This window comes from Oryzias latipes, chromosome 19, assembly GCF_053564925.1.
Source record: "Oryzias latipes strain Hd-rR chromosome 19, Olatipes_Hd-rR_3.1".
NCBI lineage: Eukaryota > Metazoa > Chordata > Actinopteri > Beloniformes > Adrianichthyidae > Oryzias > Oryzias latipes.
The window spans coordinates 24846598-24859369 of NC_136255.1; the positions used below are offsets into that span (position 1 = coordinate 24846598).

The 12772-nt window shown below is 39.6% G+C and overlaps 1 protein-coding gene across 1 annotated transcript; it reads right to left on the reverse strand.

Annotated features, from left to right (window-relative positions):
- Window positions 1-2914: 2914 nt before the first annotated feature.
- On the reverse strand, window positions 2915-9921 carry foxj1b (forkhead box J1b). The gene is made up of 2 exons (XM_023949724.2): window positions 5933-9921; window positions 2915-5394 (listed from the first exon to the last, which is right to left on the reverse strand). Exons 1-2 carry the CDS (start codon window positions 6494-6496, stop codon window positions 4618-4620), a joined length of 1341 nt encoding a protein of 446 aa, XP_023805492.1. The 5' UTR covers window positions 6497-9921; the 3' UTR covers window positions 2915-4617.
- Between the last annotated feature and the right edge of the window lie 2851 nt (window positions 9922-12772).

Genomic DNA, 12772 nt, shown 5'->3' on the forward strand with positions numbered 1-12772 from the left:
GTTAATCTGATCGAATCTGGAGAATCCACGGTGGCTAAGGCCCGCCATTGCAGCAAAGAAAAGTAACTGTGCAAAAACAAAAAAATAGAAACTCTGCAAATAAATGGAAAAGCTGTTGCAAATAAAAGAAACGAACAAGAGAAAACACTGCTGCAAATAATAGGAAATGCTGCTGCATATAAAAGAGAGGTAAGAGCTCAGTTTCCCCCTCTGGAGCCGTGCCCAGAGTTCTAGCCACACTTCATCTCCCAGCAACCCCAGCACACACTTCCTGGATGCCGCACACCTGACTCTCATTCATTCATCAACCACAGCATACTTAAAGACTGCACTAAGTAAAACTCAGCACAAAGTATTTTTTGTGCCACTCTGCCTTTCTTACTGAGCGTTATATTTGGACCTGATCTTCTACCTTCTGACCCCGTTTCTGACTCTGTTTGCCTGCCGTCTGCCCCGACTTTCGCCTGGATCCTGATTACCTCGTCTCTCCTCTGATGATCTCATGCCTGTTCTCAGGCCCCTGCCTGCCTGACCCTGATCTAGCTTTGTGGACTTTTAGCTGAGCTAAAACCTGCTACATTTGGAACCAGCTGTCTGCTTGTTCTTGTGACAAAATGAGAGAAACGCAGCTGAAAATAAGAGAAACGCAGCTGCAAATAAAAATCAAAAAGCGCTGCAAACAAAAAAGCCACAATGGAACTGGATTATCGAGGATTGTTTTCTCCCATGCACTGCTGAGAGAAGAAGGAGACAAAAGAACGGAAGTACGACTGAAATGAAGATGTAATGCTGCATTCACACTGGACGGGATTCGTGCATCAGAGGAATCAACCTTCAGTGTTGAGTCAATGTGTATCATTAATAATAATGCTAACAATAGTCTAAGATGTGAATAACAATAGTTATTGGGATTAATGTGTAGTTGGCTTTTTTATTTGCAGCAGCTTTTATTCTTCTTTTTTTTCTTTTTTGCATTTTTCTGTTTTTGCTTTTTCTTTTTTCTTTACACGGTTACTTTTTTTTGCTATAGTGGCGCGTCCCGGCCACCGTATAATCCTGGTCAGTCAATCACCCCCTATTATTGTGATTTATGTTAAAGTTTTTAAGTTAGAGGACTGCAGGAAACCAGGAGGGTGGAAGCTGTGTGTGAAATGTATCGCTTCAGAATCGGATGGTGCCCCATACAGTTGTGACCATTTGACCATATATTAAGGTCAAAGACCAATCGAAGAGCCCACACAGCCAATATGTGCCTGCACATTTCTTTCAACGCTCACGCTGTGAGGGTCGTTTTCGTTGTCCTCGTTTTCCTCCTGTATGGCTGGATAGCTCCAACATTGCTCGCCGTTTTGCTTGCACCGCCAATGTTAGTGTGAGGTTATGAAGAGGCTGTAAGCTAGTAGGAGGGCAGGTAAGCGGATGGATTACGGGATGCTTACTCCCCACCAGCAGTGAGGTGAATTTCTAATAAAACTGCAGCTCTATGTCCTTGAAAAGGTTCTTTTTTATTTTGACTAAAAACGATATAATTGGAATTAAAACAAACACTGGCACTTTTAAAATAAATCAAAAGATGATCGGTGAGTGTCCTTTTTTTTCTTTCTTTTTCTAACTTTCTGTCCAACAGCTGAGCAAGCAGATCAGAGCTGATTGCCTCTTGTATTGGACAGATTTCATTGTTACGGTTGGGGTTTATGGATCTTCAGACAGAATGAGAGTATATTTGTATAAACCCCTTTTGTATTTGAGGCTAAGCTTTATTTATGAATATTATATTTGTATGCATTCCTTGTTGAACCGGATGGAAAAAAGAAACAGGAGAAAGAGAAGGAGAAAAAGGAGAGAAAGAAACAGAGTGGGATGTCAGAGATGGGGGATAAGGGGTTAGAGTGGGGGGTGGTCCTTAAATGCAAAGACATCTGACATGACTTGGACTTGCCGCCCAATAAAGCAGCAGGAGCGTCGAGCTAACCCTTTATTTGTAACATCTTGATAGAAAACATTTAAATCAAGGAAAGTGTATAATGTGGACCTTGATCCTTAAATTAGTTACCAAAAACAATTTAACTGATTTTCATTTTTGGTCTCTGCAAAAACTGAATCTTGAGAAAGTTGTTTTTAAAAGAAAAAAGTCGTATTTTCTGTCTCATTAAGAAATTGTATTAATAGCAAAATAATCTTAGTTTAGGAAAAAATATCTACGGGATTAAAACATTTTCCTCAAATAGTTATTTGTATTTGTAAAACCATTTTTCTTACCCCATTGGCAGATTTTTGTTGTTTATTTATTTTAAGAGTATATTTTTATTATTTTTATTAGGGCTCTACATTAAAAAAGCTTAAATGTTTTACTTCTGAAATGTTTTTCCTACTCAAATATTTCCTGAATTTTAATCATGATTTTAATCAATTATAATATAACCCATTCAGTAATAATAATCTGAAGGACTTTATCTTTCTGTTGCAACAATTATTTTATTTGTTTGTTTATTTTCTTTTTACCAAAGTCTGGAAACATCTCAGAAGAATCAGGATTTTTGATTATTTTTTAAGTAGGACTGTTTCCTTTTTTTGTGTCAGATTTTAATTGAATGTTTTAGATTTCTGACTTTTATAAAAACTAAAGTCAAGTTTGCAGAAAAAGACCTTTTGGTTTGTGTTTCCACCACTTGTTATTGGACTGCTCTGACCTTTTCTGCTATCATAATGATTATTTATTTTTAGATTCTTGCTGCTGAGGTGGGAAGGTTAGTGTTAGAGTTGCAAATATCATAAAATACTTTGCACGTTTTCGACACCTGTCGGGTACAAATCCATTAGTCAGATGAGTGTTTTTCCTCTCTCGATGATGCTCACACAGTAAACATGCTGCTCCACCTTCATTTTTAAAATACATCAATAAAAAATATCACTGTTTTTATTTGACACCATTTATTGCATTAAGGCATGATTGTTTTTGTTTTTTTCCAAACAGCTTTTTAAAAAGTACAAATGAACAAAATCAGATAAAGGAGTCTTCCAACAATAATCATCACAACAGAGTGAGAAAAAAAGAGGGTGTGGGCTAAGAAGAGAAAAGAATTGAAAGAAAAAAATAATAAGTTGACACACTCTTGAAATTTGTGATCAGATTTATCAAAGCAATAAAAAAATGACACAAAAGTGATCAGATAAGATTAACAAAGCTTCAGTGTCACCAAAAGTCAGTAGCTCTTCTGATTAATCAACTCAGAAACACAAACTGCATATTCCTTGTTAAGAAATTTGGCGCAAAAAAAAAAAAACAGCAACAAAAGCCTAAATTTGTAAAAATGTGAAACAGAAAAACATTTCCCAGTTCAAGTTATTGCAGCTTAGTGCCATAGAAGCATGAAGGTTACGGTGAGTACATTTTTTAAAAACGTAAATTCCATGTGAGTCCAAAAAAGAAGACCAAAGCGGCGATCAAAGTGCATATTGACCCACTTCTTCCATCTGCTCTCCTTTCTAATACATTTAGTAGAAAATGGTTTTGCTGAGCTTCATGCTGGACGCTGCAGTGAATATATATAAATATAGATATGATCCAAATGTTTTAAGAGGTTTGTTCATGAACATTTACCTGTGAATCTTGTTGTTTTGGATCCACCTTCATCTTCAAAGATCCCACTCTGATGAAAAAATTAGGCTTTTTATGGCAGTTTTATGATGATGGAGGACATTTTGAAAGAAAATTAAAAGTAAAACAGCATTACTGAGGATTTCTTTAGTCAAAGCGTTGTTAATCAGGAGCAGAAGAAAGAATCTTTGTGACTCAGAAAATATGTCAATGGGCGGAGTCACAAGCTCCCAGCTCCACTCCATTCTGATGCATCCACCTGGAGACAAATGGATCCATGTTTTTTGAGCTGGAATCTGGATCCAAAAATGCACGACTGGATAGATCGCCATTTTTGTTGCACTAATAATATTAGACTGGGGAATGTGAGGGGCTGTAAGTTAGCAGGAGAACTCGTAAACAGATGGGTGATGGGACAGGGGGGCGGGGTTGCTTTGCTTTAACAGGAGGGGAATTTTTACTCCTGCCGATCTGCAGAAACTATGTCCTAAAAAACGACACAGCCTTTTTTTTTGGCCTAAAAACAGCATCATCATAATTAAAGGATCACTGAGAACGTTTTGAAAACAGTTTAAAAAATTGATCAGAGCGGGTCTTTAAAAAATGGAGCTGGAATAACTTCGCTGCATGTTAGTACAAAAGTGTATGCTAATGTAGCACATTAAAGTCCCATAAGTCCTCGCCGCCTGCATGTCGGTGTCTGAGCTCACGTTGGTGTGTTTTCTTTGTCGTGAGAAATCCAACATCACCGAAAAGCCAAAGTTTGTTTTAGTCTCTGGCAGAAGACAGGGTTTCGTTTGTGTCCATGTTCTCCGTAAGTGGTATTTTCTGTGGAGGTTGAGCCCAGGTGAGGCGGATGAGAGTCGTTTTGTTCTGATTTGAACGTTAAAACGTGAGTGAGGTCTGAAGCACTGACCACTGTGAACCTCCAGAGAAGATAACTGCATTTGTTTGATGGCGGGTCAGAAAGGTCAGATTCTCCAAAGCCCCAAGTCACAGGTAGCGTTAGGGTCCGCTCGTTACCACGGCTGCATCTCGGTGAAGAAGCCCTCGTACAGGCCGAAGCCCTGGTCCAGGGGAACGGCCTGGGCCTCCTCTTTGATCTCCTCCCACGGCTGCAGCGGCAGCTCCGCCGGCTGGTCTGAGAACAGCCCCTCCAAGTGCTGCTGGTGGCTGTGCATCAGCTGCTCCGGGTGGCCGTGCAGCTGAGGAGGCAGCTCGCCCGCGCTGACGGCACAGTTGCCGGGAGCGGCGCCGAGGCCCGGGTAGCCGTAGAGCTGATGATGGGACATCAGCTGGCTCTGACCCAGGATGTCTCCGCCCCCTCCGCACCACCGGCCCACGCCGGCTGGGTGCTGCCTCGCTTCCACCTCGCATCCCAGCGAGCTCAGCGCCATGTTTATGTCCAAGTCCTCAAAGGTGCTGCAGCCCCCGCCGAGGACATCATCGAACACCGACGCCAGGTCAAAGTCCCCACTCAGGATGTCTGCCGTGTTGGCCTCCGTGGCCAGCAGGGGCGACTGCGTGGCTCTCAGGGTCTTGCTTTTAGGAGGCAGGTCTTTCCGTTTCCCCCCCATGGCCTGGTAGGGGCAGTGGTAGCCCTGCACAGGTTTGCTGTGCCTCTGCGGGCTGCTGTAGTGGTTGGCGGACATCCTCCTGCGCTTGAAGATGCCGTTCACAAACATGTCGGCGTACTGAGGATCGATCTGCCAGAAGCCCCCCTTCCCCGGCTCGTCTTTCTGCCGGGGGACCTTCTTGAAGCACTTGTTGAGGGACAAGTTGTGACGAATCGAGTTCTGCGGAGGAAAAAGGGGCAAAGGGAGTCGCATGAAACATGGACACAATGGCAAATCGTTTGTGCAGAGTTAGAAAACGCTTTTTCTGGCAGGGAGTGGGCATTTTATTTGGGGGGGGGGGGGGGTTGTTTGTGTAGAAAGGCAAATGTAGCTAATGAGGCTTTCTAGTAACAGGCAGCTCTGTGCTTTTCAAACATGATCAGCTGGATCTCTGGAGCCCTCATTAACACACACACACACACACACGAGTGCTTCCTTCATCTAATCATCTACCACCACCCCCCTGACAACCCCCCCCCCCCCCCACACACACACACACACACACTCACACATGAGCCCCAGAAGGAGGGTAAAAAGCGCAGATTGTGTCAAATTAAAAGCAGATTCCATTTTCACAGAAAGATCTTCGATGAGATTTTCTAAAATTCATAAAGAATGTGACACTGGAGTCACTTAAACCCCCTCCCACCCCCCCTCCCCACATCACCATTTGTCAGACTCATAAATTATACACAGTGAGTAATCTAATCTGGGTTACCTGCCAGCTGGGCTCCGCGTGTCTGTAGTAGCAGAAGTTCTGGGTGATCCAGTTGTAGATGGTGGACAGAGTGACTTTAGGCTGCTTGCTGGCCTGCATGGCCATGCAGATGAGGGAGGCGTAGGAGTACGGAGGCTTGACCTTGGGGTTAGTTTTGTAGTCCACCTCCGCCGACGGGCTCGCCTGGATCTGCGGGTGCGCGCAGCTGGGATAGCGCGGCGACGCGCTGGAGTCGCTCCCGGACGTAACGGGGCTGCCCGGATACAGAGGCATCCCGGCGGCGGCGGTGTCCCCGGCGGGAGGGCTGGACGGGGAGTCAGTTCCGGCTCTTTGGAAACCGAGGCGCTTCATCATGCAGAGATGCTGCTGCGAGGACGGGCAGCCGGGTCCGGCACCGTTCGGCCGCTCCGGGTCCGCGCTGAGGATGGAGAAGTTCTGGAGCCAGTGAAGGCTGGTGAGGCTGTCATCCAGAGGGGCAGCGTCAGTGAAGGGGTCCTCCGGGAACACCGACAGCCAGCTTTCCCGAAACTTGCTGGCACTGTCGAGACTCGGTAGAACCGGCATCCTGCGTCTTTTGCGCGCTTCAAATCTCGTTAATCTCGCATCTACAAACTAAACCCAAAGTCCAAACACCAAACAAACGGTATCAGGATATCAAAAAATGAGACGGAATTCTCTCAATTCAGCAGATGCTCCGCGCACCTGTTGCAGCCTCTCATCTCCTCACTGAATAGTCAGCGGCGCGCGCAGCATCTGCGCAACAAGTGAGGCGGGGCGGGAGCGCAGCATCCACAGACAAATAGGGAAGAGAAGTGCAGGAACCAGCGAGGAGCGACCTAAAAAGCATCCAAGCTGCACTGTTTTTGCTCCCAAACTCTGAACTCGTGGGGGAAAACTGTGAAGATGCTAAAGTCAGATCACTCATAAAGCCCGAGAGACTGCTCCCCCTTTCCCTTTAAACGCTGGAGAGGATTTCTGATTGGCTGAATGGGTCTTACACCACCCCAGGTTTTAATTTAGCTACCGCCCCCTCCTTTTCTATAAGGTCAAGCACCTGGACACAGAGAAGAACCGGCTTACAGGCCTGTTTTTAACCTTTGGCCACGGTGGCGCGTAATAGTGCGCCACAGAGCTGCTCCAAGAGACCCATAAATAGCCTCCCATTTACCTAAATCCCAAAGTTCTTGGTGTAATACATCCTGAAAAATGTATGTTATTGAGTCAAAAATCTTTCTTTTCCCACTGTTGGAAAAATCTGTTTTGCTGTTCCTGGAAAGGTAATAAAGACATTAAAGCACTTTTTCAGAAAAATATCATATCTTTGCCACACAAATATGTAGATGATCTTTATGGATAAAGATCTGGGTTTTACCTAGTTGCTATCTTATTTTGCAATACTCATCTTGTAAAACAATTTATCAATTTTACCCCATGAAAACGTTTTTAATAAGATTTAAACCCAATATTGAATAAATGCACCTTTTGTGGACTTTCACCTAAAACATTTATTCATTTACTGTATTGGCTTTTCCTCTTTTCTCAATCTTTTAGGCAGTTTTTCTTATTTCTCTTGGTCCAAATAGACTAAAACTCTTCTTTTCTTTGCTTTGTGTGGTTTGGCTCCCATCAACATATTTACATATTTTTGAATGAACTTATTCCTACTTTTTATTTAATTTACATTCATAAATGTCAATTTTCTAAAATAAAACTGATTTTTTTCCTATAATTTTGGTGGAGAAATGACTATTGGTTTTCAAAAAACCAAAAAAACACTTAAAACGTCTTTATCTGAAATTGCTTAAAATGTTAAATCTGTAATTCTGTTGTCTCATCTCGTTTTGCTCTTTCTGTACTTTTTATTGATTCCTACCCCTGGCACCTTATTTTATTTAGTTTTATTCCTTGTTTATATTTTTGAATTAATGTACAATGTCTACTACTCTACCTGCATCCTTTTATTATAAAGCTTCTGGGGGGAAAAAACCTAGAGACCCTTTATGCACAGTTCTCGTCTTACACTCTTAAATGTCTCGGTGTTTTACCTTCGACCTAATTCATTCATGTTGAGAGATATACTTCATGGAGAAATACTATTTTTAGACCTATAGCTGGTTTATTTAAACCCAATTTATGTTTTTTTTGTCCTGTTTTTTTTTTTCTGAGTTAAAATAGCCCAGAAAAAAAGTGCATTTTGAGCGTTTAACCTCGTAACGATGTTGTGTTATTGAAGTCAAAACCAACTTAATGATTTTGCTCAGATTTTGCTACATCGTTTGTTTTTTTAAATATCCATTAACTCTTTCTAGACTACATCGGCAAAAGAAAACTTTCAATTAAAAAAACATACAGAAACAAAAGAGTTGAGTTAGCAACACAAAAACATTTTTTTTCTGCTTTATTGACAAATTCAAAGTCACAGAACAATTATTCGATCAAATCGATAAACTTTATGACAACTATGACCTCCCAAAAATACAAAACTGGAACAAACAAATAAAAAATAAAAATACACAAAGTAATAAAAACTAAGAAAATAATAAGAAGGAAAAAATGCTTTACTTTATGTAAACAGATTAAGAGTTTACAGCAATATTTCCCATTTTTAGAGGGATTTACAAAATAGATTAAATTCTTGTATATATGTAAATATTACTGTTCTAATTTTTACACAAGTACACAAAAAGAAAAGACTATAACGAACAGAACAAAAGAACAGCCGTAAGTTAAAAAAATAACAAATAAACAGAAAGAATAGATTCACTTTTCCATGAGTTCATACGCAAATCAATGAAAAGTTCTGGTCTTTACCACATCAAAACTGGCCGTTAGATTTCATAGAACAGCAGACACATCAACACTTACTCCAAAAAGGTCTCAGTTAGTGTGAACTACACAACCAAGGTGGACTAAAGGGTCCACTATCATTGTGAGTCATCCAAATACTGCCGGGGGCTTCTCAGAAATCCAGTTCAGATGAATATTTGTCCTTGCAATAAAGGTTGAACATTAAATCATTTTCTGTTAGATATATTTTTAATTTGTGTAGTAGGCAGACACAGGAGGAAGGTAACTATAGCTCTGGTTTAATCTGAATTGTTGTTGGCTAACAATATCCAATACTTTTGTATTTCAGGGCAGGACCATTAAAACTGGCTACACTTATAGCGGTTTTACATTTAGTGACCATGATGTACAGTAGATTTAAATTTAGGAAGATGGTTTAGTGACAAATGTAAATTCTGAAGTTGTAAAGCTCTAGACTGAAATCTTCGGATTTCGGATACTTTTTTTTGGTGGTACAAAATATCTATTTTTTCAATATCAGAAACAACAATCAGTAAACAAAGACTTCTTTTTTCCTCATCCAAAAAAAAAACAACAATGAAAAAAGATCTTTTCATAGTTTCCGATATTATTCAATCCGATTACAGGAAAGAGGATCCTGTCCTAAAGAAGGTTTCCTAAACCGGGAATGTCTCTGGAGTCCCAATGTGTACAACCTTAATCTAGTAAACCTGGTAGGAAGTCATAGTTATGAGTGTGTGGATGTTAAACCAAGTCTCATCTTGATGTGCTGTGCTGCCCTTCATGCCTTAACTGTAAAATTATAACTGGTCATGTTTAAATAGAAAAAAAATGAAGCTCAGTTTCAAAAAATGACATTTATTAATACATTTAAAAAATTCCAAATGAGGAAGAATATTGTTTTTTGTTGAAAGTCTATTGTAGAAATCCTGCAAAAATATTGACACAATCATGAAAATTATGTTTCCAAGTTTCAAAATTATTCTTCCATAAATTATATTGAATATTAAATCTAGTTGTTACTATGTCTTTGTATAAAATATTAATTGTTTTAAAAAACAATTCATGACTTCTGGTTTTGTTGATAGGCTTTATGAAATTTTGCACACAGGTTCCTTGATGCTATATTTATTTAAATGTATTTTTTACAAACTGAAATGCAAGCAAAATTAAGAGTCTTTTGTCATTTCTTCCAATTTAGTAATGAAAAGTTTAAAAGGTACCGAAGTACTTATCTAAATACACAATTTGTCAACCAGAACTGTAGTTATTCTGCAAATTATGAAGCCCAGGACTGTTGAGGGAACCTTTGCGCCCCCTGCTGTCGATGTTATGTTACTGCAGGACAAAGTTAATGTTGCGTAATCTTCCCTGCATTGATGGCACGATATAGATTGAAAAGTCAAACTAAAAGCTTAAAAATGTCAGTTAAACATTTTTGTGTTTGGTTTAGAAATATTTTGTATCATAAATGAGCTGCTAAAGTAAGAATCTATGACAATGATTAAAAATAAAAGTATTCAGGAGCAGATTTTTGTTTATTCAGAATTGTGAGAGCCTCGTGAAAAGAGGTGAACGTTCAGTTGACCACTTTTATACCCACTACTTCAGTAAAATCAACCTGGATAAAGGAGAACCCACTCATAGGTTAGTTACAAATAAATAACAAGCTAAATTTTCCCTCGAGTGAGTTCTCTTATAGGGTCATGATCCCTGACCACCACAAAGTTTATCTGCGGCTGTGATGTTTTTATTTTGGTCAAACGCTGTTAGTTTGACGGCAGACGGGACAAAAGGGGAACGGAAATACTTCATCACATGCAGTTGTGGAGAATCTCTATCTTGATTTGATTTGATTAATTGGTTTACTTTTGGCATTGATTGTACACAATATATCAAAATCCTTTAGATATGTAAAACTCATTACAGCAATAATAAAATGCATTGATTTAAAAAAGCATGCGGAAAAATTCATGTAAATGTAAAGAAAAATTGTTGTGTCTCATAACCATAGAGGTTTTTGCAAATATGCACACAATACACACGAACGTGACATTTAATTCATAAATGTAAGCAAAGTCAAACAGAGTATGAAAATAATAAAATGTACATATTTATCTGAGTTTTTTTTTATTTAGTTGAATGATTGTTACATTTATGAAATTTATTTCATCAATTGTGGAGTTTTTTTTCAAATTTTTTCTCCAAAACATGTTGAATCTATTTTATATAGTGTCCCTAATTCTCCGTCGTCGTATGATTTAAATAAAAATCAGTTTAATTCCTCAGAAACCCACCATTCTGCTTTGCGTGTGCGTTGCTTTTCTTTACCAGCAGGCGTCGCTGTTCCCTCTTTTTTCAGCGCTTGTAAACCCAAACCTTTACGTTGCTGCTGAGTAAGTACAGTTTACATTTACCCACAATTCTGAGCGGCGCACTGACGTCACAGTCCTCAGTTTACACACATCAAATCTGCTGCTCTAAAAGCAAAAACTCTTTCGTGGAGTTTAATCTTTCAAAGTTAACAAACACAAATGAACAAAAATATAATTCTAAATGTAGCGGGGATTAGTGAAACCTGATGAGATCTTATCTTGACACTATTTTCTTTGTCTTTGAATGGTACGTGTCGTTTTCTTCAATAATGCACCCCTGTAAGGATTTCATCCCTCTACCCAAGCAAAGGGACATGGATTCGTTTGTTGTCTGCTATATTCTGTTCTTCATTAGAATAACCTTGAACACTTTCCCTTGAACTATTTGGATAAGTTTCCATTCAGAACATGGTCAATATTATGGCTGGGACTCTGCAATCTTGGAATCAAAAAAGATCATTTTAAACTTAAGGTAGATGTCAACATGATTTGGGGAAATAAAATTTTCCAAATGTTTTTAAACCTATTTTGTTTTAATTCTTTTCATCATTCATGGTCTCTGTGTGTTTTATTTTTTATCTATTTTATTTTTTTAATAAATTCAGAGTCTATGTATTTCTGAACGATAACAACAGACATTTGCAGAGTGTGAAGAGGAAACTGCTAATGTTGTGACACCTTGTTGACAGGTGAATAAGAGACGGTTGTCATGCGCTGCAAAGAGCACAAAGAGTCTGTTAAACATGACCTCTAAAATCTGATAACTAGGAGTAATCAGATTACTGGAAAGACGAAGTCTGAAAAATTAAAATACACTTCAAAATCAGGAAATATAGGGCTAGGGTCATAATGTTTCTTTAACATAAATTTGAATTTCTGTGGTATCAAATTTTTCTAACAGACCATAATGATCTGCAAATTAACCCAAACACTTTGTTGAAGAGAAAATTACAGTGCCAGAACAAAATAAACAAAAACAAAAAAATGGGCACACGTGCAGAATTTAGAGGACAAATGTGAGTTATTATCATTTCCATTGTATTTATCTGAATTCAGATTATTCTGGTGAAGTCGAATAACTGAAATGAATCAGACAATATGTTGATATGTTTTGCAAATATAAGTGATGGAGTATTTCAGCCATAGAGCAAATGAGGAAGTGAGAACGTTGTAGCGCCTCAGTTCTCCCTGATGCATTGATTATCTGCGGGGATCGCACGAGACCGTTGCACGCGCTCCGCTAACCGCGAGGCGCTGCTTCCCCCCAAGCCTTGCCGCTGTACCCTAAATTAACTGCTAGCGTGTAATTGGCGATGGTGGATTTGTTTACCATATTTGGCAAGCTACTGACACAGCGTGCGTGGGAATTGGACGAAAGGGGCCGTCATTCACAAAAGGCAGCCTTGCAAAGCTTTTACAAACAAAGCGGGTGCTCATGGGAGTTGTAGTCCAAAACAAACACTCCCCGTGATGTACCCGAGGCGAGTTAATCTCCTTTGTAGTTGTGTTTGTAATACTCTTGTTAAATATGTATCATGTATAATTTTAAATAACGGTCTGTGTTAAATTATTGCCGGAAAACACAAAATATATCCGGCACGAGGCGGCTAAACACGCGCCGACCCAGACCTTTCGCTTTCCAGCATACAACTCCCAG

Coding starts and splice junctions, on each gene's coding strand:
- foxj1b (XM_023949724.2), bottom strand. CDS start 6,496: ATGCCGGTTCTACCGAGTCTCGACAGTGCCAGCAAGTTTCGGGAAAGC. Junction 5,395..5,932: donor ACGCGGAGCCCAGCTGGCAG/GTAACCCAGATT, acceptor TTTCCTCCGCAG/AACTCGATTCGTCACAACTT.